The sequence below is a fragment of the Platalea leucorodia genome (assembly GCF_965183815.1).
Source record: "Platalea leucorodia genome assembly, chromosome: 5".
NCBI classification, from domain to species: domain Eukaryota; kingdom Metazoa; phylum Chordata; class Aves; order Pelecaniformes; family Threskiornithidae; genus Platalea; species Platalea leucorodia.
In genome coordinates this window covers 59,337,675-59,359,995 of record NC_138827.1, presented here as the reverse complement: position 1 = coordinate 59,359,995, position 22,321 = coordinate 59,337,675, and the positions used below count along the sequence as shown (strand labels likewise).

Below are 22,321 nucleotides of genomic sequence, written 5' to 3'. Positions count from 1 at the left end.
GGAATGAGACCAGCTCCGATTTTGCACGTTGGATTTAGAGCTGGAATTGCACAGATTTTTGTGCGTACTGTAAATGTTTGCACAGTAACTTTTGTAAGGTTGCTTTATCTGATGGACAAAGCAAAGAGGATTTGTGATGGGTTCATGTTAAAAGCTTGGTCATCTAGAGGTGAGTTTTGCAGCACCACACAACTGAATTGGTCATCCTTCAGGAAACCATGCTCTGGGCTGGCTGCGTTAGCCTCTGAATCTGTCCGCAGGCTTGCGTTTATACCTAGTGTCCAAACTCTCCTTTCAGAAAGGAGATTGCAAGTGGGCTGAGGGTGGTGCCCTGAGGATCCTCATTTTCTTGTGCTGCGTTTCTCATGCTCACTTCAGCCATAGGACTGAGCTTCCCTGTGTTGTCTGCAACTTGCCTGGCTGCTTACACGAGCAGAAATGTGAGGAAGCGGTTTCCAACCTTCTCTGTCTTCTGTGATATTTCTGATACGTGGGTGCTATGTGCCTGTGGCCTGGGGACAGACCCATTTAATGGGGTTTAGGAAGTCAAGCAGCAGGGTCTGGGGCAGTGTCCTGGGTGGGACAGAGTGGAAGGCAACCCTTAGTAGTTTTGGATGCTGGTATCAGTGCCTGCTTACATGGTGGATACTAGGGAAAGGGACTTGTCTCATATCGTCTGGGTGGGATCAGACCCAGGTCATCTGGGGCCTGTGCCAGAGCTCTGCCTGCCTGGCCACTCTGTGTAGCGGGCTGGTGCTGAGCAGGGTGTGTTGGCTGGGGTACCCCTTCCTGCTGGTGTTCACCCATCCCCATCAACAAACTCAAAGCAGAAGAGGAATCAGTGGCCAAACTGTCCAGGAAATTTGCTCCCAAATCTCAGGCTTTCGTGTGCCTGCCTGGTGTGAAACTTGCATGTCCCCTCCTGGATATCCCTGTGTTACTCCTCCGTAATGCTGTTTTTAGCTCACCATCACCTTCCTCGAGGTGTGAGGAAGAGCTGGTCATTGGGCACCAACAAGGGCGGTGGCCAAGGCCACAAGAACTGTGGGTCAGCAACAGATGCACAGGAGCTTCTGCATCCTCCCCTCTCTCACCTGGGGAGGATCATGGTTATCATGATTTACGCTTGGGGTCTTTAGCTGGATGAACAGGCAGCAGGATTGCAGCTGGAAGCTCACAAGAATTTAATTTTTGAAAGTTGAAAGAAAGTGCTTTTGGGATTTGAACTTGTTTCTGGAGCACAAGGCTGTTTGGAAACCAATAGATGCTGTTGCAGGGTGGTGACTCACTGGGTCATCTTTTAAATCTGCTTTGTTTTTAAACGTTCTCTCTCTTCTGTCCGTGCTTTAATGAGAAACCAGAAAAACTTGTAGTTTGCTGGAAATGACAGGCTTCAGGCATTAAGAGGAAAGCTCTCGAAGCTCCATGCCTCTGTAAGCCCATTTGGGGCATACACACATCTGCTGTAATTTGTCTGTCCCCTGGTGCAAGCGCTGCAGATGTTGCACAGCTCTCTTCTGCCTGTTATCAGTCTCCCCTGAGCAAATTAAAAAAAAAAAAAAAAAAAAAAAAAGAAATTTGGCATGCGAGTTTGGAGTTGGATGTTCAGGGAAATCATCTGGACTGGCCATGCTTGTCAGCTCCTGAACCAGTCCTTCCCCTGGGGTTGGGTGGGACTGGACTTTGAGATTGGTTGCTAAAATCTCGGCATATTTTAGCCAAGCTCTTCTACAGTACAAAAGTCAGCAGGATTGGTCTCCCCGCTCTCCTAGGAGTAGCGTGGTAGTTGCATAAACCACTGCTGGTGAAGCTGAAGGCAGCAGTGTCTCAGGCTTGGCGTATGGCAGATGTGTGCCTCAAGCCATGGTGGCCCTTGGGTGATGCGTGCCAAGTGCCAGCAGGATGGTGGTGGCTACGTCCCCTGGGTCCAACTCTTCCCCATAGTCAGGAGGAGGAATAGACCCAAAAGTCCAGATTTCCCTCTTCCTTTGCTTTGCAGCATGCACTTGTCACCAGCTTGTGGCTGATGCACACCTAGGGGGACAGCTTGTCCTGTGCAGTTGGCTATACCTCAGAGGGGGACCTGCTGTAGTTGAGCAGTCCTGCGTTCACTCTTCTCCTAAACTAGATGAAGCACCTCCATGCTCCCAGGGTCAGAGCCTGCTTTGAGCATCAGGAAAGTTTCAATCTTGCCCAAGGTTATATGGGTAAAATATGGCAAAGTGGAGGTTCGGCGCTTGGTCTCTTCCAAGCTTTGCTCATCAGATCCAGCCTTTGAGTGCTGGTAGATAGCAATGACAATTCTGGTGCTATCAAAACCTGACTTAAAGGCACTTAAAGGTTTTGTCACTTGTATAAAAAATGGCTGAACCTCACCACCAGACCTGCACTGAGCGTGTCTGCAAAACATTTTGCAGTGGTTGCTACTTGGACCCATGTCTGATGGTCTCCCAGATAAATCTGGAGTGACTTTTCTGATCCTTGTCTCTTTGAGAGTAAGCGCCCAAGCAGAAAAGCTTGTCTCTATGTTCAGTGTTGCTGGCTGCCGTGATGCTCTGGGCTCTGTATGGTGTGTCAGGAGCTCCACTTGCTGCAGTGAGATCTCATGAAAGCTTGGATGGATTTGTTTAGCGCTGAGTGGCTTGGAAAACCTCCAGCTAGCTGGAGATCTGTGCTGGGGTTCATTTCCTAGGGTTCACATAACAAAAGAAGCAGATGCTGGGGGTTGCAGATATGGCTTTGCCAAGGGTGAGAGCAGCGAGAAAATGGGGCTTAAAATGCTCTGCAAGGTGGAGAGTATGTGTTTAGGGTATGTGCTGCCATGCCCTCTTCCTAGATTAAGGTCACCCAGGTGGTGAGGTCTGCAATAGAGAGAACCAGTGGAAAACCCTCTCCTGGTACAAGACCATGCTCTGGAGGTTGGCAAAGCTTGAGATGACTAACAGCTCATAACAAATGGCAAATAGTGGGGTACCTCCCTGTAACTCTCTGGCCCCCACCCAGCCCAGTGTCAGCCTGGGGCAGGAGATGCCATTTTCCACATGTGTGTTTTTGAGAATGTGTGGTCCACACATGTGTCCTTGTTCTGTTTCATCTCCTGCCAAACCTCCACCAAATACCCAGTCTGGGCTGCTGCCCAAGCAGAAGAGAGGGCAGGATAGTGTCCTATGGAGCTGTAACCCAACCACCATGTGGCAAGCCTGGCTCCTTTGCAGGCTTCACTCTGCACCTTGCAAGCACAGCTGGAGACCTAGAGGTATGCCTACAAGGTTATTGAGCATTTTTGCTTGGTGGAGAGAAGTGGTTAAGGCTGCAGGTAGGAGCTGCCCAGGTGGGACCAGCTTCAGGGGCTGTTCTTCATGCTGGTGTGCCAGAGGTGGCAGGTCACAGGCTATGAAGAGTAGTCAGTGTTGCAGCTGACATTTATATATATGGATGTATGTTTAGACTGTGCCCATGTCATCGTTGCAACATATTTAGGATGAACCTGGGGAAGGTCTTGCATGATGCAGCCTTTCCCCTGGGCACCTAGAGCTCTCCAGACAGCCATGATGGGATCTTCTGCTTGGTCTGTGCTGAGCAAGAGGTCATCTGTTCAAGGTCCAAGTGGTCCTGGCTGCTACCTTTCAGCCACAATGACAACCTCTTAGCTCCACAGCAAGGCCTAGACCTGCCACTTGCAGGCAAGCACTTGAGCACCAGCAGGTGCCAGTGCAGAGATGGATCCTGTGAGGATGTGGTGGGTGGCATGGTCCTGCCACTATGGGAGCTGGAGTCCCAGTGGGTCTCCATTCACCTGCCCATGGAGGAGTGCAGGATGAATCCTCCCAGGTTTCTACTTCCTACCAGCAGTCTCAGACATTTGGCTTTCCTGCACTGGTGCAGTTAGGAAGGTTAGATCCAAGATCCTCATCTGCCATCTGTGCCAGGGACTGCTCGTGGTCCTGGGAAACCTGCTCCAGCTGACCCTTCTCAAGCAGGGGGCTGGCCTAGGAGATCTCACCAGGACCCTTCCCACCTCTGCTGCTGTGCAACTCTGCAGTGTTCTGCTGTGGAGCAGCTAGCAGTAGGTTTCACTGGGTGTTCTCACTGCAGTCAGCATTAAATTAGCTTTTTTTTATTCATCTCCTTGTTGTTTGCTGTCACTGTGGGCCAGAGCTGCAGGGGTCTGGACCTGAAGTAAGTGATGCAGTGAAAGGAGTCAAGCTTAAGTCCCTCCCTGGGCAAGATCCTGCAGGACCGTGCGGGAGCATTTGCAGGAGCAGCAGGTTGGAGAGGGTGGTGTGGGCTTCAGGGCTGCCAGTGCTCCCCTGGGCATTTCTGTGCTCCTCAGAAAAAAGCTGGATGACTTTTTCTAATAGGTTTATAATCTGTGGTTTTGGCATTTGCCTGTTTTCCTTGGATGTCATGAGCCTGCTCTGGTTGGCATGACGCCTTTGTTAAACAGCTGAGGCAAAGGTTGGTGCTAATTTGATGGAGTTTAGGATCAGGTCCAAGAGGAAAATGGTTGTGTATGGCTTGGTGTTGCTGGAAGAGCTGGGAGTTCCTGGTTTCTTGATGCCAGGCATTTCGAGTCTGCTCAAAGAGAAATGCTTGCTATGGGAGAAGTCCATCATCTCCCACCGGTGTAACTCGGTCCATGAGAGCAGAGCTGACTCCAGGACTTTTTACCAATAACTTTTTTTTAGTGACAAAACTATACCAGAGGCAAGGGATGTGTTAGCCTCCATGACTGCATTGCTGTGTTTTTCTTCATGAATGTGATGAACAAAAAGTGAAGAGATTAGATTGCTTCGCTCCTTTTTCTTTCTTTCTCATCCCTGAGGTCTTTCCTCCACATTGGAGGGCTTAGAAACCTCCTTGCAGAGGCAAGAAAGCCAACCCAAAGGGATGACACGTCCAGATTCATTAATGCTGAAAACGTTACTGATCCTGGCTGACATCTCCCCTGGCTTCCTTTTGAATGAAAACCTTCCAGTCTTCAGGCATCACACCAGCAGCAGGAAGCCTCCTCCAGTGCTCTGGATGGTGTAGGGGTTCAGGACAGAGCTGGATTTCCCCCTCCTGTCTTAAACATTACACACCAGTAGCCTCTATCCCAGCACTTTGAAAACATAAATGATCACCAAATTGCTTCAGCTAATGCCTAGAATTTGTCTAGTAACTGCAGATCAGTTTTGTCATGGTCTTTTTAATCTTGCATTATTTCCCATTAATTCTCAAAGATGCACAGCAGGAGACTGAAAAAGCTGGGCACAAACAGCAAATGTGCATCGTCCTTGTATCTATAGCTATTTCTTTTACTGTGGTGTATTATAGCTTGTATACATGTTGGACCTGTTTCTTAATGGGATCATTAACTTCATGGTTTCAGCAGCTTCATGTGGAAGTAAGTGTCAACATGTAATGGTCCATTACAATGAATATGTTAAACAGGGGGTGAATTAGCCAGCTTTTAATGTGGCTTGCCACCTGCTTTTTCCTGCCTTGCAGCAGGCAGGGGTCTCCTTTCTGCCATCAGTTATTGTCAGTGCATCTTAGCCATCAGCCCCTTGGAGGCATGACTTCATCAGGCTGAGGGACCCAGGGCTCTCGGTGGGATTCCAGGGGGTGGCATCCCCCCATCACGTAGCCTGCTCTGCTGGGGTGGAGAAGCCTGGCTGTCGGTCCTCCCTGGTCCTGGTAGTGCCAGCTCCAGCTTGACCTTGCCGCAAACTCCGCTCCAGAGTTGCAGCATGTCCCGGAGATGCTCTCTGCATCACCTTCCCCCAGCTGTGTCGGGGAGCCAGCAGGAGGGGAAGGAGGCTCCAAGCCACCACCCGGTGTCATCGGGAGACAGAGCCAGCATTGCCTGTCATGGGGTGATCATCCTGCAAGTTGTTTCTGGTGAGCGTGGGTTTATGTGCTGGTGAAATTCCCCAGAGACTAATAACTTGTCTCAAGCAAATGGGGACCGTTTCAGGACTAATCCCTCCCTCCCATGAGGTTACCCATGTTGCAGATGGAGTGGGGTTTTTTTTCTGCACTTTGATTAAAAGTGGTTTTGGTTTGTTTGTTTGGTTGGTTTTTTTCCCTTTCTAAGTCAAAAAGTGACTGGGAATAGCCTCTGTACCCCTGGTGGTTACATGGGCCTGGAGTCCTCTATCTGGATGTGCTCAGGCACCTCTTGGGATTGCTCCCAAACCCTGTGGTTCTTGGCAATTTGAGTGAGGATGAGTTCAGAGACCTATTTGGAGGGGGAGAGCCACAGGGACACTTTGCTCCCAACTTGTTGCTTGAGAAGGACACCCAGTCATGACATGTTTGAACATGAAGAGGGTCACCACCTGAAAATGGGTACAGGAGGTCTTCAGATCATCTAGACCACTAAGGAATGGCTGTGGCTACTGAGAGCTCACTCTACCCCTGGCCATCCCCAGCAGGGTGGCTGTCTCTTGAAGCAGAGAAGCCCTTTGCAAGAACAAGACCAGGCCACAGGTGTTGAAGTGATGACGAAAGTAAAGGGAGCTCATGTCACACATTCCTGGGTTATTTTGGTGGAGATTGCCATGTGTTTTGCCTCATGCACTGACCTCAACATCTCCTTGGTCTCTGGATGTGGATGGTGAGGACTGAGCTGGATGTAAACACCAGCTGCTCTACACCACCAATACTTAGAAGCACCAGTTACAGTCCATGCCCTGTAGTTAGGACCTTGCAGCCCCTGTGCAGTGATGCTTTGTGGCAAAGCAGTTGGCAGACGCCATCTCTTTGGGTTTCCTACCCTCTCTCTGTGCTCCAGGCCTTCTTCCCAAACCAAGTCACCGTAGTGTGCCCCATGGGAGATAGATTCTGCAGGATTTTCTAGCTCAGCTGTGCAGAAATGGACCACTCTGTGTTTGAGAGTAAGGGAAACAAGTGTGTCTGATGGGAGATAAAAGCCCCTTGCTAAGACTGGTGGGAGAGCTGGCAGAAATAATTTTGCTGGAAAGCACAAAATAAGCAAATAGGTGTTTTGTGTTGGATTCTGTAAGCCCACAGCAGCTCTCCCCAGCTTGTTGCATCTTTCCCTGCAGATGCTCGTGGTGGACACTGGGAGAGAGCTGGAGACCGTGTGCTCTCAGGACATGCATCCTCTCAAAACGTTCTCTGCCCTTTTGGAGCTTTGTTTTGGAAGAACTTGGTTTCTTTTTGAGTTACCCTGCCAGCTTGCCTCATTTCAATGCTTTAGAGAGGAGTCAGCCCTTCAAAAGAATCCAAATTTAAAAAAAGAATCAATGTTTCATTTTGAAACTATTCTGCTCCATCATGTGCAAATTGAAGCCATACCCATGGTCCAGATGGGCTTTGGATGTTTTTCCTTGGGGATCACTTGGCAATCTGGCGAGGAGGCTTTTTGCTTGGTGACTGCCTCAGACCTGCCTTTTGAAACTCCTGCTTACCTTGACTGATGAGCAAACTGAGCACAGTGACTGCTTTCCTGGTGTTGAACCTCATCTTTCCCAACCTTTCCCAGAGGTTTCGTGTACCCTGGCCTGGCTGATCCGCATCTTGCTGATTTGGAAAGTGTCTGTGCAGAGGGTCGTCCCCTGCAGAAATGGGAACATGAGCTTACACGGGGGGCAATGCAGATTTGTGGCATGGGCTAAACTGACCCACAGGGGAGGGGGAGGGGAAGGCATGTCCCGTGGGAGGTGCCCACAAGGTGGGCTTTCCTCCAGCGAGTGAGGGCGCAGGATGGAAAGGGCAGAAGATGCAGCTGCTGCCTGGGCATCTCCAAGGAGCACTCAAGGTTTGAGGGAGGCTGAAGTAGCCCAGTTCTATCAGTGACAGAGGTCGAGGCTAATTCTGCTTAATGGGCTCAGAGCATCCTCTCCACTTTTATTTAAACCTGTGTGACTGCAACAGTGTGGCTTATGCAAGACACTTAGCTAATTATCTCTAACCATGCACCTAGCTGCTGAAAGCCTGCATGGGCAGGTGCTTGTTGTCACTCAGGCTCCACATGTAAATAGATCTGAGCAATGTTTTGACCTCAAACTGGTTTTTAATACAAAAAAGCAGATCTGTCAGGGAAAATGCTTTTGCACATTGATGGTTTGATGAAAAGCAAAATGTCTCGTATCAGCAGTTTCAGATGGTTCTAGGTTTGGAATTGTTTTGGCTTTAAACTCTGTGCTACTGGGAAGAAAAAATAACGAACTTCAAAATCTTTCAATGGTGAGGTGAGAGATTCTGCCATGGAGAAAATTAAATGTGTGGTCAGACTTGGGATGGTTTGGGGTTTTTCCTCATTTCCTACTGCTCCCCCAAATTCAGAAGACCTTTTCCGTTTGGATCCAGCCAAGGTCATGCAGCACCCTCAGAAACCCAGGGCTCAGACGGGGCAGGCAGCGATGCTCTGCTGGGATGTGGCTGTGCACAGGGCGTGTGAGTTCTGTCCGACCACGGGGCGCTGCAGGAGCTTGTGGCAGTGGCAGAGGTGGGGTGGTTCCTGCATGGGGGCTGCTTTGAGGTTTTCCTGAGGGTTTTTGGTTGAGTTCACGCACAAACATGCCTTGAAAATTGTCCTTTTGTTGGAAGCTGAGTTTGGACTGAGGTTTTTCAAGGATAATTCCCCAGCAGACAAAGTACTACGCTGAGGATGTCCCTGGGAGCCACTGTCCTTGTTCCTGTTCCCTGAACAACCAGTTTTCTGTGTGTCCCATGATGCTTGAGGTTCTGCGACCGGGGCAGGATGTTTCATGTTGGCTGCACCCACGGGTGTTGCTTTGAAGGCGTCTAGCGAGGAAGCATGAAGCTGCGCGTGAATCAGCCTGGGGAGGTCACGGCAGCGAGTTCTGGGAGCAGAGAGCTGCTCAGGTATCTCCCTGGGAGCACCATGGCCACCAACCCTCTGATCTGCTTCTAAGCAGCCAAAAGTGGGAGAAAAAATATGGGTGCTTTGATGGCATCTCAGATGGTTTGGGAAGGTTTGCCCTTGTGTTTTGTCTGCCCTGAAGGGCAAGAAAGCAGACATTGTGGCACTGGGGTGGCTTGAAGCCAACTCCAGCTCTACCAGGCTGTAACCTGAAGACTTCTTGCTGTGTTGGGCGGTGTTTCCTAGCCTGGGCAGCCCAAAAATGCTCTCCTCCCCTCTATCCTTTGTGTCTCTGCCTCAGACCTTGGCAGAAGCAAGGTTTCCCAGAAATGGGACCAAGAAGGGGCTGTTATCTCTTAGAGGAAGCATTGGGCAAGTTAGGGATGGCTCTGTAAAGGGTCTCTGCTCCAGCCCCTGCTAGTCTCATCTTCTTCCAAGCTGGGTCCACGTGCATCGGGTAGTGTGGTGCAGTCATGCATGAGCAGCACTGGGGTGGGGAGGAGGAGGGAGAGGCTCCTGGCTTGCCCCTTCCATGCTGATTTCTTGCCCTCTTACTTGCAGCTGCAGCTACAGATGTTGGCGACTGTGTGCTGGATCAGCCCAGAGCCCCAGGAGGGAATGAACGGACAGACCCACAGGTTGACAAAGAGCGGTTTCCTGAGGGGGAACTGCTGCTCCAGGTATTGTGCTATAGCTCAGTCGTTCGGGATCTTCCTTTGGCTCCCGCCATCCGCTGGGCACGACGGCTGGTCTGTGTCTGCTGAACCGTACAGCAGCTATGGGGCGTGGGGTCCCATCTGTGGAGCCAGAGGGGACTCTGCCTTGCCAGGAGCTGCTTCACTGTGATTTCTGCAGGCACTGAACACCTTGGGACAGGGACCAGTGACACTGCCTGGCTGGGATGGGTTCCCATCCCTGCCATTCCCTCGCACCCCCCTCTGCAGCTTGCTGCCACTTTGGTTACACTGCAGCAGCTCTGTAGGGGCTGTACCATAAACTGCATCTGTGAACAGAGCAGGGCTCAGGGTGGTGGGCTGTGCCTTTCTCTCAAAGGCATCAGGTGCTGTCTGCACCTGTAGCTTGCAGGTGTTAGCCATCACTGAGCCCAAACCTGGCATTTTTCCTTGGGACCCACTACAGCTCATGGACCCAACATGCACAAGCTTATCCACCCCAACCAAGAGGTACAGGGGTATCATCTAACAGTGTAAGGATTGATCCCTGATTAGTCTCCGAGGTGGTGGATTCCTTGTAGTAAATGCCAAGAGGAGAATGGTGATAGCTGCAGGATGAAACATCCGCCAGGAACTGTTTGCCCTACCTGGGGCATCGCATGAGCTCCCTAGGATGAGTTCACTGCCTGCCTGGGATGGAAAAAGCCCAGGTTCAGTTTGTGGGTTGTTGGGGGGGGAAAGAAGGAATGATGGATCTTGGAAGACAGTGGTGGACAAAATCAGTGGGCAACAGGAGCTTTGCTTTGTAGAAAGGCCAGTATGTGTCTAACAAAATAGCTCTCAATGAACTTCAGACAACAAGGAGCTGGTGAATCAGCTGGCCAGAATGCCATTTGTTTGAGCTGCAATTTATAAATGTAAGCTGGAAGGAAATGGGATAGAAAGGTCACATGGAATGGCTGGTTGCAGAATAAACATCTGGGCATGTCAACTTGGGGCTGCAGGGCAAGTCTGTGCAAGACCTTTAATCTTTCCATGGTTGTGTTCCTGACATTGCATCTGTCTGTGCTTTCCGGGTCTTCAGTCCTCTTCTCCCTTCTTCCACCTCTTCAAACACTAGCAGATGGATGCTTGGCTCTCCTTAAAGTCTCACTTTGGTGCCTTCAACCCTGGTCCTGCACAGTGTTACACGAATACCCACCGTTACAGACAGGTAGGCAGGTGTAAGCAGAGCCCCAGCAGGAGCCCCCATGGGGGATTTTGCTGAGGTGGTGACTCCTGGGAGCCCAGCGTGACTTTTGGCGATGTATCTTCAACCACATGAAGTCTCCCATGTGGGCTTCGCTCCCAGGAGTGTTCTCAGCTGTCTGCAAGTGTGATAGTCACAGAGGAACAGCTGGAATAATGCAATAGCCAGGAGGGAGACCATGGTTGTCCCAGTCCCATGATGGAGTTGCTCCTGAGTGCTCTCCAGGGGTTTGAGCTGGGCCATATGATGGCAATTTGTTGAGCCACCAGAGCATTGGCAGCCTTGGGTGACTGAAGGCATCTGGAGAGCTTGTGAGGTGTTAATGTGACAGAAATCCCCCAGCTGAGCTGCCTGATGGTTTGGGGTTTTTTTGTTTGTTTTTGATTCCCCCCCCCCAAGAGCATTTTAATCTGATACTGTAATTTGCAGAAAACTGACTCAGGGCCCCTTGGGGGGCTGCAGCACACAAAGGAAAGGGACTGGTCCTGCTGCAAGCTGGATCTGTACAGTATCAGGCAAAATGCTCAACCCAGCAGCCTTTTAAATAATCCAAGTTACTAAAAAAAGCCAGCCCATGTGAGCCTCAGAGTGTCACTGTAAATGGGTAAATGCATGAACTATGTCAGCAGATTGCTTCTGCCTCCTCTTTGCATGGGGGGAGAGGGTAAGCGAAGCCAAAGCAGCAGCATGGGTGGCTGGACCCTTCTCTCCAGCATGGTCTCGAGCAAATGGCATGTCCCCATGGTTCCCCCCAGGGGCAGCTCAGCATGGCCGAGTTGGGCAGTGAGGGCAGAGTCCATATTTGTGACAGGTCCTGGCCTGATGCTTATGGGACCTGCTGAGACTTCTGCCCACATCCTGATTAAACCCAGACTTCCACTTAGGGTTTTCTTTTCCTAATTTCTCTCCTTTTATTCACTAATAAATTAAATCTATTACACACAAGAGCAGGGGGCAGGAATTACTACCTAGTGCAGTGCTTCCCTGGATCTTCATCTTGCCTCTTTTTCTGGGTATTCACTTGATGCATGAGCTCCCCTCCCTCCACCCTGGCCATGATCTCCCATATTTTTTGAGTAGTTTCTCTAATTTGGCATGGGTTTGGTCTTTTTCAAGCAAGGAGCTACCAGCTGGGTATGGCTTTAGCTGCAGGCCATGTGTATGTAATTGCAGAGTGCGAGGCAAGAAGTGAAGTTGGCAGATGGTATGACCACAAAGATGTTTTATATAGAGATTAGGTTTTTTGTGTTTAAAGCCTTATTTTCTGTCATCTAGAACATATGCAACAGGAGAGTAACTTCCCTGGTATGGTGTCTCATAGCGGCAGTTCAATGCCAGGATGTGTTTGAAGGCCTTCAAGAGCAATGGGGCCTCTTGAGACATTTGTCAGGACCAAGAACAAAGTCAGATGAGAAGGGGTTGTGGCCCTGTGTAATGAGAGACAGATGAGAACAGGATGCTGTCACCTCCTCGAAGATGTGTCAAACAGTCTGCATGCTTATAAGGACTGGGGGGTGCCACTTTAGGCATCACAGATACGATGTCAGGGCCTTCACACATCTGGGATCTGAATTTCCAGATTTTGGCTTTCAAGGTGGGTGTTGATTTTAGCTGCATTGCCATTTTCTAATGCTAGCGGTGACTGGATTTATTCTTACTTCATGTACTTTGTGATGAGTTGTTCGTGTACCTTTGGAGCTGAGAGCAGAAGTCCGAGGGACAGCAATGTCCTCGGGTGCTGAGGATTAAAAGGCAGGTTTTGGGGCATGACTGGAGAAAGTGTGGGAAGAAGACATACAGAAATGCAGAAATAAGCTTGTATAACCTCCTAACTGTAAAATTCAAGGTGAGCAGCGATGACTAAAGTGTTTTTGGAGGTCATCCTTAAAATGAACAAGTGGATAAATAGGTCAGGTCGGTGACTGACTAGAGTTTGGTTACTGTCTCTGAAGGCTTCATTATGCTTGAACTGATGCTAGGCTTCTCCTGGAGTTGCCAGGCTCCTGCATGGCTTGGGGCAGTCCTTCCTCCCAACTGCCTGTTGGTGCTTATTGTTGAGGTTGTAGGCAGGTTCGTTAGAGAAAATCAGATCCACAGAGGAGTATAGCTATACCCATGTGGTACGGCTGGGTAGGAGGTAACTAACTCTAGGTCCACCATGAAACCTCTCCTTAGCTGGTCCCTCCTGATGCAGGAGCTGCCCTGAGGTGAGAGGGCTTCAATGATGGGTCTAGAAAAAGTGGTCAGGCCACCTTTGATCATTGTTCATGCCAACCCTGAAAAAAACCCGACTAACCAGGATTAAAAATCTTGCATGGTCACAAGGTGTTTTCCTTTTTCGGGGGGGTTCCTTGTTGACAAAGAAGGTCCCTTCCTGTCCCCAAATGCTTAAGAAATACCTGGAGAAGTTCATCTTTAATCAGTTGAATTGAAGCTAGGGAGAGTAACTCTGGGCTCAACTTATGCTTTCAGGCACTTAATGGATTTGTTATTGCTGTGACTGGAGATGGCTACATCTTCTACATCTCCCCTACTGTGCAGGACTACCTGGGCTTTCATCAGGTGGGTACTTTCATCAGGTGGATGCAGTGCAGGTCTGGGAAGGAGGTGCTGATAGCCATGCCAGGGCTTTCTTTTCTCCCCTCCCAGCTCCCTTGAGTCATTTTTGATGTACGTTTTCAAATGAGTCATGATCTTTGGGGGCTGTGAAAGCCAACAAGCATGCTTGTGACTTTAGTAGGAACAGATGCAAGCTCAGCAATGGCAGCCTCTGTATCCTCTTGTCTTTGTGTGTAAGAGGGGTGTGAGGTTTTTCTTGTATCATGCTGCTGGGCACATATGCTCTCACTTACAGAGGGCTGAGGGTATCACGATGGTGAGCAGTGTCAGTGCCCTGAAGTACCGTGGGTTACACGGGATGCCAAGGAAAAGCAGGGCTCTCCCCACATACAGCCTGTTACCTCCTGTTCCCCTGATGTCCAGCTGCTTTGGCCAAAGGACTGAGTCAACAGGAGGACTGTGAGGCTGCCAAACCCATTTTGTTGCATGGGTTCCTGCTGCACCTGCAGAGACTGATGTGTTTTCTTCTTTGTCCTCTCTTTGCACCCTTGCCCAGCTCACTGTAGAAGGATCTTCATGGGCTGATGCCCCAAGTCAAAACAGCTGTCAGAGGCAGGGAGTGGTCTTCTCAAAGTACCTGTATGTCTGGTTAAGCAGGAGGCTCTGCTCTGGCACGTTTCTGAGGGCAGGGACATGGCAGTCAGTGGCCTGAGCTGCCCATGGGCTTGGCAGGGTCACGCTGACCACCCGCTTGCAGCACCAGAATGGGAAAGTCTGGTCTAAGACATGGCCCTAGAAAGAGGGAGCTGTGTTGGGAGGCAGGTGGTGTGAGGACTTGCTGGTGTTTCTGTGGCATGGCCAACCTTACAGCCCATCTTTCCTGGTGGCTCACAGAAGGAAGATGGTTTGCGCTGGGATGCCAATTCCCACAGGTTTGGAGTTAAAAAAACAAAAAAACTACAAAAGCCTTTTTTTGAAATGGGAAAACCCCCTACATAAGTCTGAAAAGAAAAAAAAAAAAAACCAGCTTGGTTTGGTCAAGATGTTTTGATCAACCTGAAAAGATTTTTGACATTGATGTGTGGAAGAAATCAAGTTGCTAATCTGCAGAGAGCTAGGGATGGCAACGCAAGAGAGATCTTGCATGCTGTTGCAGACCAGCAATTTGTGCCCCACAATCAAACTACCCTCTGACAACCCACAGCTTTTCTGGCTCTTTGTCTGAATTTGGTCCTGGGAAGATACTAGAAGTGAAGACATGCCACGCAAATGCTGCTGCTGTAGCGTTCACCCCACAGATGGAGAGCAAAGCTTCTCAAAGAGCAGGGGCTCCCATGGCAGGGGAGGGAGCTGGAGCTTCAGCATTTCCCATGGACCCTGGTTAAGGGTCAGGAGTCAGAGTCAGTGTGAAACATCCTTGGAAGGACTGGGTGAGAACCTCAGCCTTGCCGGTGTGGGGAACAGGCTGGAAAGCTCTGCTTAGCTATTGCCAGAGGATGCTGGGGAAACAGGCAGTGTGACAGTCTTGAGCAGTCAGAGTTGCTTGGACACAGCCATTTATATTGCTTCTAGAAACCTCAGAGCCCTTCCCATGATTTTCACAGGCAGACCCACTCTCTGCTCCCTTTTCCTCCTTCCTGACCCACACTCCCTAAAAGCAGCTGGTTCTCAGTCCTTGCTCTCCATGCGGCACACAAAGCTGATTGTGTTTTCCTGTTTCTTTAGACTCAATCACTCTACTTTCAGTACCCATAAAGGAAATCCTCCTGCCGTGTCTTCCTCCACACCCTTCTGCAAGTCTGGGCAGGTGTTGATGCTCTTCTCCCCTTGTGTTATTCCAGTCGGATCTCATCTACCAGAGCGTGTACGAGCTGATCCACACGGATGACAGAGCCGCCTTCCGCTGCCAGCTGCATGGGCCACCAGTGTCCAGCAGCACCCAGCATGCTGCCGATGGTGAGTGCTGGGGCGGTCCCCAGTGTCAATCCTGGGGACCAGCCAGCTGCCTCTGCATGGCCATCCAGTGCTGGAAAACCCTTCTGGTGGCATTTATAGCCACCAACCACAGCCCTGTGCTGAGGAGCATCCCATAGCCCACCCCCCTGCTGGGACTCGCAACTGTCCCAGGGGCTGGCACCCTGGTTGTCACCAAAAGCAGCCCATAGCAATGACGTTCTGTCTTTTGCTGTGCTGGAGGGCTGGGGACATTTCTTTCCAAGCCTTTTTGCTTTTCAGCGTTTGAAATCCTATTTATTTCATTGGGGGTGGCTTGTTGCCTTGCTCCTGTCTGGGAGGCAAGCTGAGCTTGTGAGGACCAGAAACCATTGTGAACTGGTAATTTCCCATGGCAAGGTCTTACCCCTTTTGTGAAGATCATGGGTTTACTTGAGCAGCAAAGTCTCCACCAGGAGCAGGTCTGCAAGGCCATGAGTTCAAGGTGCGCAGCTTGGAAAGCTTCATTTTCCCTTTGGTTTCCCAGCCCTTCCTGGTGACCAGCCACTGCCAGCTGGATGCCGCGCCGCATCCAGCCCCCAGCACCTCCAGCCCGAGAAGCCCTCCTTCATGGAGAGGAGCTTCACCTGCCGCTTCCGCTGCTTGCTGGATAACTCCTCGGGATTTCTGGTAATGCAGCCCCACGCTGGGACACCTCTCCACCCCCACTGTGCTCCCTAGGGGCCAGTCGTGTCCCATAGGGGCGGGAGCACAGCCAGTTCCCATTGCCCTGTTCACTTCACACCTGCACTTTCTAATCACCTCTAAGGCCTTGAATTTCCGCGGGCGCTTGAAGTTCCTTCTTGGGCAGCAGAAGAGGGCATTGGACAGGTCCCCACTCGCTCTCTTTGCCATCGCAACTCCCCTCCAGTCACTCTCCATCCTGGAGCTTCGGACCAAGATGCTAATCTTCCAGACAAAGCACAAGCTGGACTTCACTCCCATGGCCTGTGATTCCTGGTAGGGCATCTCTCACCTTCCCTGTGGCAAAATCCCTGGTGCTGGACAGAAAACCAGAGCCTGTGGGAGCAGGGCACTTCTGACCCAGCTCCGGTGGCAAGGTGTCTGATGCTTTTGTCCATCCACTACAGCCCCCCAGTAACACAGGGAGCAGATTAACTGGGCGCCAGTACTTCTTGGCTGCTGTGTTTTAGCCCAGCAAACCCAGCATGGAGTGGTTTTGTGGAAGAGGGGATGCAGCTCAGCCCAGGATGGAGGGTTGCACCACCCAAAGTGGGAGGCTCTGGCTAGCTGCCTGGGCACTGGGCAGGGCATCATGTCTGGCTGGTGGGGTGCAACTGGGGGATACCTCCCTCCATCCGTGGTGTCACTGGGTTTCTGTACTGTTCCCAGGGGGAAGATTGTCCTGGGGTATACAGAAACGGAGCTGTGCAGGAGGGGGTCCGGGTACCAGTTCGTGCATGCAGCCGACATGATGTACTGCGCGGAGAACCATGTGAGAAGTAAGTGCTGGGGGGAGCAGCAGCACTGGCTGGGCCGGCCGGCGGGGTGGGTGTGTTTGTGGGGGCGCTTGCAGCTCCCCAGCACCGGTGCAGCTCTGACTGTGCCAGTACCATTGCTCCGTGGTGGGCTGTCTGTCCTGGATCTGGAGCAGCTCTGGTAAAGGCTCTCCCCTCCTGAGTGGTACCTGCTTGGGGAGCTGGCAGGGGAGCAGCACCGCACATGGCATCGCATACTGGCTGCGTCCTGCCTATTCTGCCCCCATAGCATAGGCGCAAAGTGATGCTCAACATTGTGGCATCTTGCCCATGCCATTTGTCTGCCCCCGTGGAGTAACCGTGTCTGTGCTGCCTCTCTTCTCTCCCTGTCCCAGTGATGAAGACGGGGGAGAGCGGGCTGACTGTTTTCCGGCTGCTGACCAAGAAGGGCGGCTGGGTGTGGTTGCAGGCCAATGCCCGGCTGGTATACAAAGGGGGCAAGCCTGACTGCATCATTGCCCAGCAGCGAGCCCTGTCGTGAGTATCACTGGGTCTCCAGCTGTGTTCTGCTCTTGGTGTGGGTGGCCATGGGGCTGCTTGGGACATGTGGAGGCAGTGAGGGTGGAGGAAAGGGTGGTTGGGTTGCATGGTTGGCACTTTGCAGCACGTGCTCTCCTGTAGCAGGGGGGCATGAGCAAAACAGCTCTGAGAAGGTGGTTGCAGGCACGCTCACTCCTGCCTGGGGTGAGCCCTGGACACATAGGCCTTCCCTGAGCCATGCAGACCTCCCCGTGGGCTCCCCAGAGCCCCAGTCCTCCACCAGCAGCATCATAGCCAGCCCAATCCAGCACCCTTTTCCTTAGAAAAGCCAGGGCAGCCTGTGAGCTCCTGTCTCACTGTTGGGAGGGTGGTTTTGCCTGGCTCATGCTGTTTCCATCTCTCTTTCCCTCCGCCCTGAAGGAATGAAGAAGGGGAGGAACATCTGCGGAAGAGAAACCTGCAGCTGCCTTTTAGCTTTGCCACAGGGGAAGCAGTCCTATACGGGAATGACCTTCCCGAGTTCCTGGACTCCTTCCAGGCTAAGGAAGAGTTGCAGACACAGGCAGACTCCTGCATGGGGCAGCGCTCGGTAGACCCTAACTCTCTCCTTGGGGCCATGATGAAGCAGGATGCGTCCATATACATCTCCCACACTGATAACATGCCTCAGTTCTTGCCAGATCCCATTGCTGAGCCCAATGGGCTGAGCCAGAATGAGGAAGTCGGTGATGCCAAGGAGGACAGTGACTCCCTCCTGGTTGTTATCAAAACCCTCTTTGAGAAGAGTGAGGCGGACGGAAATATCTGCCAGACCCTCCAGAGCCTCAGTGTGGACAATGCAGAGCTGCAGCAGTGGGAGGAGGCTCTGCTCAGCTTGGGTGAAGAGGAGGAGCCGCCAGCTCAGGAGGTTGGTGAGAGGCTAGGCACCGAGGTGACATCCTATGTGGAGCAGATGCTCCTTAGGGAGGATGCTGGGAAGAGCATGGACTTCCCACACTGCAGTGCATCACCCTGCAATGAGGAAAACAGTGCTGCAGCTCATTTCCAGCACTGCTGGGCAACTAATTCAGCGTTTCAAGCCCCACAAGAACCCCAGGCACCTGGTGCACGAGGCCAAGATGCTGTGGTCTCTCTAGTCTCTGTTACATCCGAGGTTGTCTCTGCTCAACCAGAACAGCAGGTCCCATTTAACCCATCCGGGCTGGTGGGAGGGACTGTTCTGGATGTCCTGGTCTCTAACAGCAAGTCCTCCATAGCACTTCAGCTGGCAAACCCAGGACAAGTGCTTCAAGCAGAAGTTACCACCTCTGCTCCTGTAGATAACATTATTCCTGATGATCAGAGCCAGCCTGGGTGTGAGCTGGTGGGCTCAAGCTGCCTGCCTCCATTGCACTCAAATGCCCTGGTGACTCAGTGGCACAATGTCCCAGTCCGGGCAAACCCAGCCAATGCTTTGGGACAGAGCGCTTCTCCTGGAGGTTGCCCATTAGAGACTTGGATGGCCACAGCTCCGAAACAGCTGGAAGCAGCAGGAACACACCTGGAGTCAGGAACTCTGCTGGCTGGCAGCCCCAAGAGCCCCCTGGGGGCTGGGCTGTGGTTGCCGCCCTCCCAACCTGCTCCTTGCCCTGCACAGGGCTCGCATAAGTCCTTGTTCTCCAGGGCTGGGGACCTCCACGATGAGGATACTGCTCTCCCTACAGGAGCATCACCACCCTTAGGAGTCAGCCAGCTGCCAGGGGATAGTGGCTTCCCCAAACAGCCCCCTATGCTCCCTGTGGAGCCCAGCTTTTCCTGGGAAGGGGAGCGGGACAAGTGGTTCATGCAGCACCAGCTGTGGCTCCCGCAGGCTGGGACAGCTCCTCAGAGATGTGGTGGGGCAGGTCTGGTGCAACACAGCAGACTCCTGCTTGGGTCCGGCGTGGGTCCCAGCACCCACCAGCTGGACCACGTGTTGCTGCCTGAGTGCCAGTACAGAAATAACCTTTTTGGACATGAGAGCGCCTTTCTCAGGGATGTCTCTAAAATACCCCTTCCCCAGCAGCTGGGCACTTTGCCTTGTCCCAGTGAGAGCCACCCTGGAGCATCACATTCCTCACCAGGCTCAGTTTTGAGGTGCTCGGCAGCTCTCCCTGCGAAGGTGGGTGCAGGAGTGCCGCCCTCCTCCGAGCGGGGCCCTGGCTTCCCATCAGCATCCTTTGTGGGTGGGCAGCCACTTTGTGCCTGTGAGGTCCAGCTCAAGGTGAGGTGTGAGGGCTGCAGGACCTGAGGGTTGCACCGGCTCAAACGGATGGAGCAAGGGGTGGTGCTGGGGGGATGCAGGCACAGCATCGGTTGTAGGCAACCTCACTAGGAGGCACATTTTGAAAAGCCTCACTGTTTTGAAGCCTCACTGTGAACTGGGAGGCACATTTTGAAAAGCCAGCAGCAATTACGAGCTCTTGTGGCCATGCACACCTGTGAGTGGTGGCTCATGCTTCCTGGTCGCTCAGGATTTTGTCTTCCAGTGCCTGAAACAAGGTGCCCTAGCAGAGCTTTCAGGCAACCTAGGACGAAATGTTTTGCATTTTTTTCCATGAAAAGTCTTTCAGGGAGATGCAGCCCTGCCAGCAGGGAGGTTTGTCAGACTCTTGGGGTCAAGGAAAAGACCTTCTGCTTGCCATTCCTGGCAACCTCTTGCAGACAGATCTGCTGGCCTTACAGGCACCACAGTGCTGAATTGCTGTTTCATGATGCAGCGTGGTCTCCTTATTGCCTGTGTGTGTGGGCCACCCTTGTCATGTTGCTGTTCAGTCCCCTGCATTGTCTCAGCCCCTCAGCTCTGCTCCTTGCACCCTGCCTCCTGTGCTCTCCATCTCCTCTCCTCCTCCCGAGCCCCTGCTGACCCAGTTCCTTTAGAAAAGGGGATGTTACCAAGCGCTTTGAGAAGCTCAGCAGCATTTGAAGGGTCTCTGTGGGAGGTGGAGTTGGTGAGAGCAGAGGCAGCTTGGGATTTTGGGTGCCTCAGCAACCTTCCCAGGGAGTTTGGGAGAAGTGGGTACCAGGCTGTGACATTCCCTTACAGCAGGGCAGGGAAGGTCTAGCGAAGCTCCCCTTGAGTTTGTCACTGGCTTGTCCTTGCCTTCCTCTCCTGTGCTCAGCAGTGCCATCAGATAGAGGAAGGATGGGGTTTACTCCTGCAGTTGCTCAGGATGGTGTGGTTTTGCCAAAGCACTGAGAAAGAAAGGCAGGAAGGGATGCAGTGACTGCTTTCTGCTTCTCCACTTTGGACCGACTTTGTGCCCTTCAAACTATTGTCCTTGGAGACCAGCACAACCACTTTGTTGAATTCTCTTTCTTTTGTATTTTTTAACCTAAGATGTGAATTATTTTTTTTTTCCCCACCATGGGGCAAATTCTCCCAGATCCATCAGGGAAAACCCACAGGAAAAGCAATGATGGGGCAGTGGGGGTGAGTGGGTTTAGTTCAAGACCAGACCTGGCAAGCCAGGTTGGTCAGAGAGGTGAGAGGTTGGGGACCTCCACATCTTTCCCTTGCACCCATCACCCTGAGCATCATGTCTGCTTCTCATACCAGCATTAAGCATGTACTGTTTGCCAAGTGAGTAAAACCAGATAATTAGTGCAGGGCTAGCCCAGCAGCAAGCCTGCATGTGTCCTGGTGTGGGGTGGCCTCATCTCCCTGGGTCTCTTCCTTCGTGCCCTGCCGTGGCAGGGCTCCCAGGGCTGCTTGCAGCGCAAGATGGTGCTCAGGAAGGGTTGAGGTCCTGGCTGCAGGCTGGGAGCAGAGCGATGCTGGAAACGTGCCAAACCCCTCCGAAGTGGCCTGGAGGAGCACCTAGGATGGGGCAAGGAGCTGACTGGCCCAAATACGGAGCCTTAGAAATCAGCACACCAGCAGGATGGACTCTGCTCACCAGCCTTTGTTGTCCTGGCACCTGTAAGGCAATGAAACAGTGCACAGCCCCAGCCAGGGGGTGCTGAGGGCTCCCGGTCCTGCAAGGAGTGTGCCTTGAGGCAGGGGCACCCCACCAGGTTGGGGCAGGGACAGACCCCTGGTGCTCTGTTACTTGTATATTACTGCTTTATATGTTGTGTATGTGCATATAACATCTATTTTCGTGGCAGTGTCTCATTTTACGCTTTGTGATTTCTTTGTATTGCTGTTGGCAGACGGATGATGCTGAGGAGAAAAAGATGTCCTGAAACTCACCCACTGTATTTGGTTACATATTAAAAGGCAATTTGCTTTGTATAGTGGTGATGGTTTGTTTTGACCTGAAACAGTGTCTCTCCATTTCCCTCTTGACTGAGCAAGTATTTGATGAAATAAGCCTCCTTTCGGCTTAGCCCCGCATCTGATTTCTCTAGGCTTTGGCTGAAGGAGGAGTACAGTCCTGGCTCACCCCCTCCTCCTGCACCATGGGGAGACACGGGGCTGGGATCACAGATTGGGAAGGGCTGTGCTTTGCCTTGTGCAGGGTAATTTTAGGGAGGAATGTGGACACCTGTGGACACCCTACGAGGTTACAGGCAATGAAAACACAGGTTGCTGCCCTGTGTGTCTATGCTCTGACCTTGCTCTGTGCCTGGCCCTGTTGCTGTATGTGTCTCAGTGGAGCATTTTGGAAGGACAGAGCTGGGGGGACTGTGGCTGGGCATGCACACACCCACTGCCTCTGGATGAGCGTGCAGCCACGTATGCCGAGCCTAGGGTGGGTGTGTGACACACTTGTTCTCACTGTCACCAGCCGCTATGGGCATGCACAGCAGCAGAGGCGTGACAGCGTCCCCCCGTTGCGCCCCCGACTGCCCTGTGCAGCGGTGGGGCTCACAGGCACGGTTACACTCTTGACACTGACACTCACGCACAGCTTCCTGGGTGTCACTGCCATGCACACTTGTGCACAGACACACGGACACACACCCTGATGCAGACACAAACCCTTGCAGTGGCATGCACACAGTCACGCTGACAGTCATCCTGGCATGCCAGCATGACTGCAGTGACCCAAGTGCTCACCCCCCT

The 22,321-nt window shown here is 52.0% G+C and overlaps 1 protein-coding gene across 1 annotated transcript in view; it reads left to right on the top strand.

Annotated features, from left to right (window-relative positions):
* The window catches only part of LOC309591219 (uncharacterized protein), a gene marked incomplete at both ends in the record, with an annotated part of 29,017 nt that extends 9,456 nt beyond the window's left edge, over window positions 1-19,561 (top strand). Inside the window, 8 exons of the mRNA XM_082313250.1 lie at window positions 9,401-9,519; window positions 13,235-13,324; window positions 15,163-15,277; window positions 15,801-15,943; window positions 16,083-16,273; window positions 16,667-16,776; window positions 17,148-17,289; window positions 17,713-19,561. Coding sequence (XP_082169376.1) covers window positions 9,401-9,519; window positions 13,235-13,324; window positions 15,163-15,277; window positions 15,801-15,943; window positions 16,083-16,273; window positions 16,667-16,776; window positions 17,148-17,289; window positions 17,713-19,561 — 2,759 coding nt within the window. The remainder of the gene's footprint in view (window positions 1-9,400; window positions 9,520-13,234; window positions 13,325-15,162; window positions 15,278-15,800; window positions 15,944-16,082; window positions 16,274-16,666; window positions 16,777-17,147; window positions 17,290-17,712) is intronic.
* Between the last annotated feature and the right edge of the window lie 2,760 nt (window positions 19,562-22,321).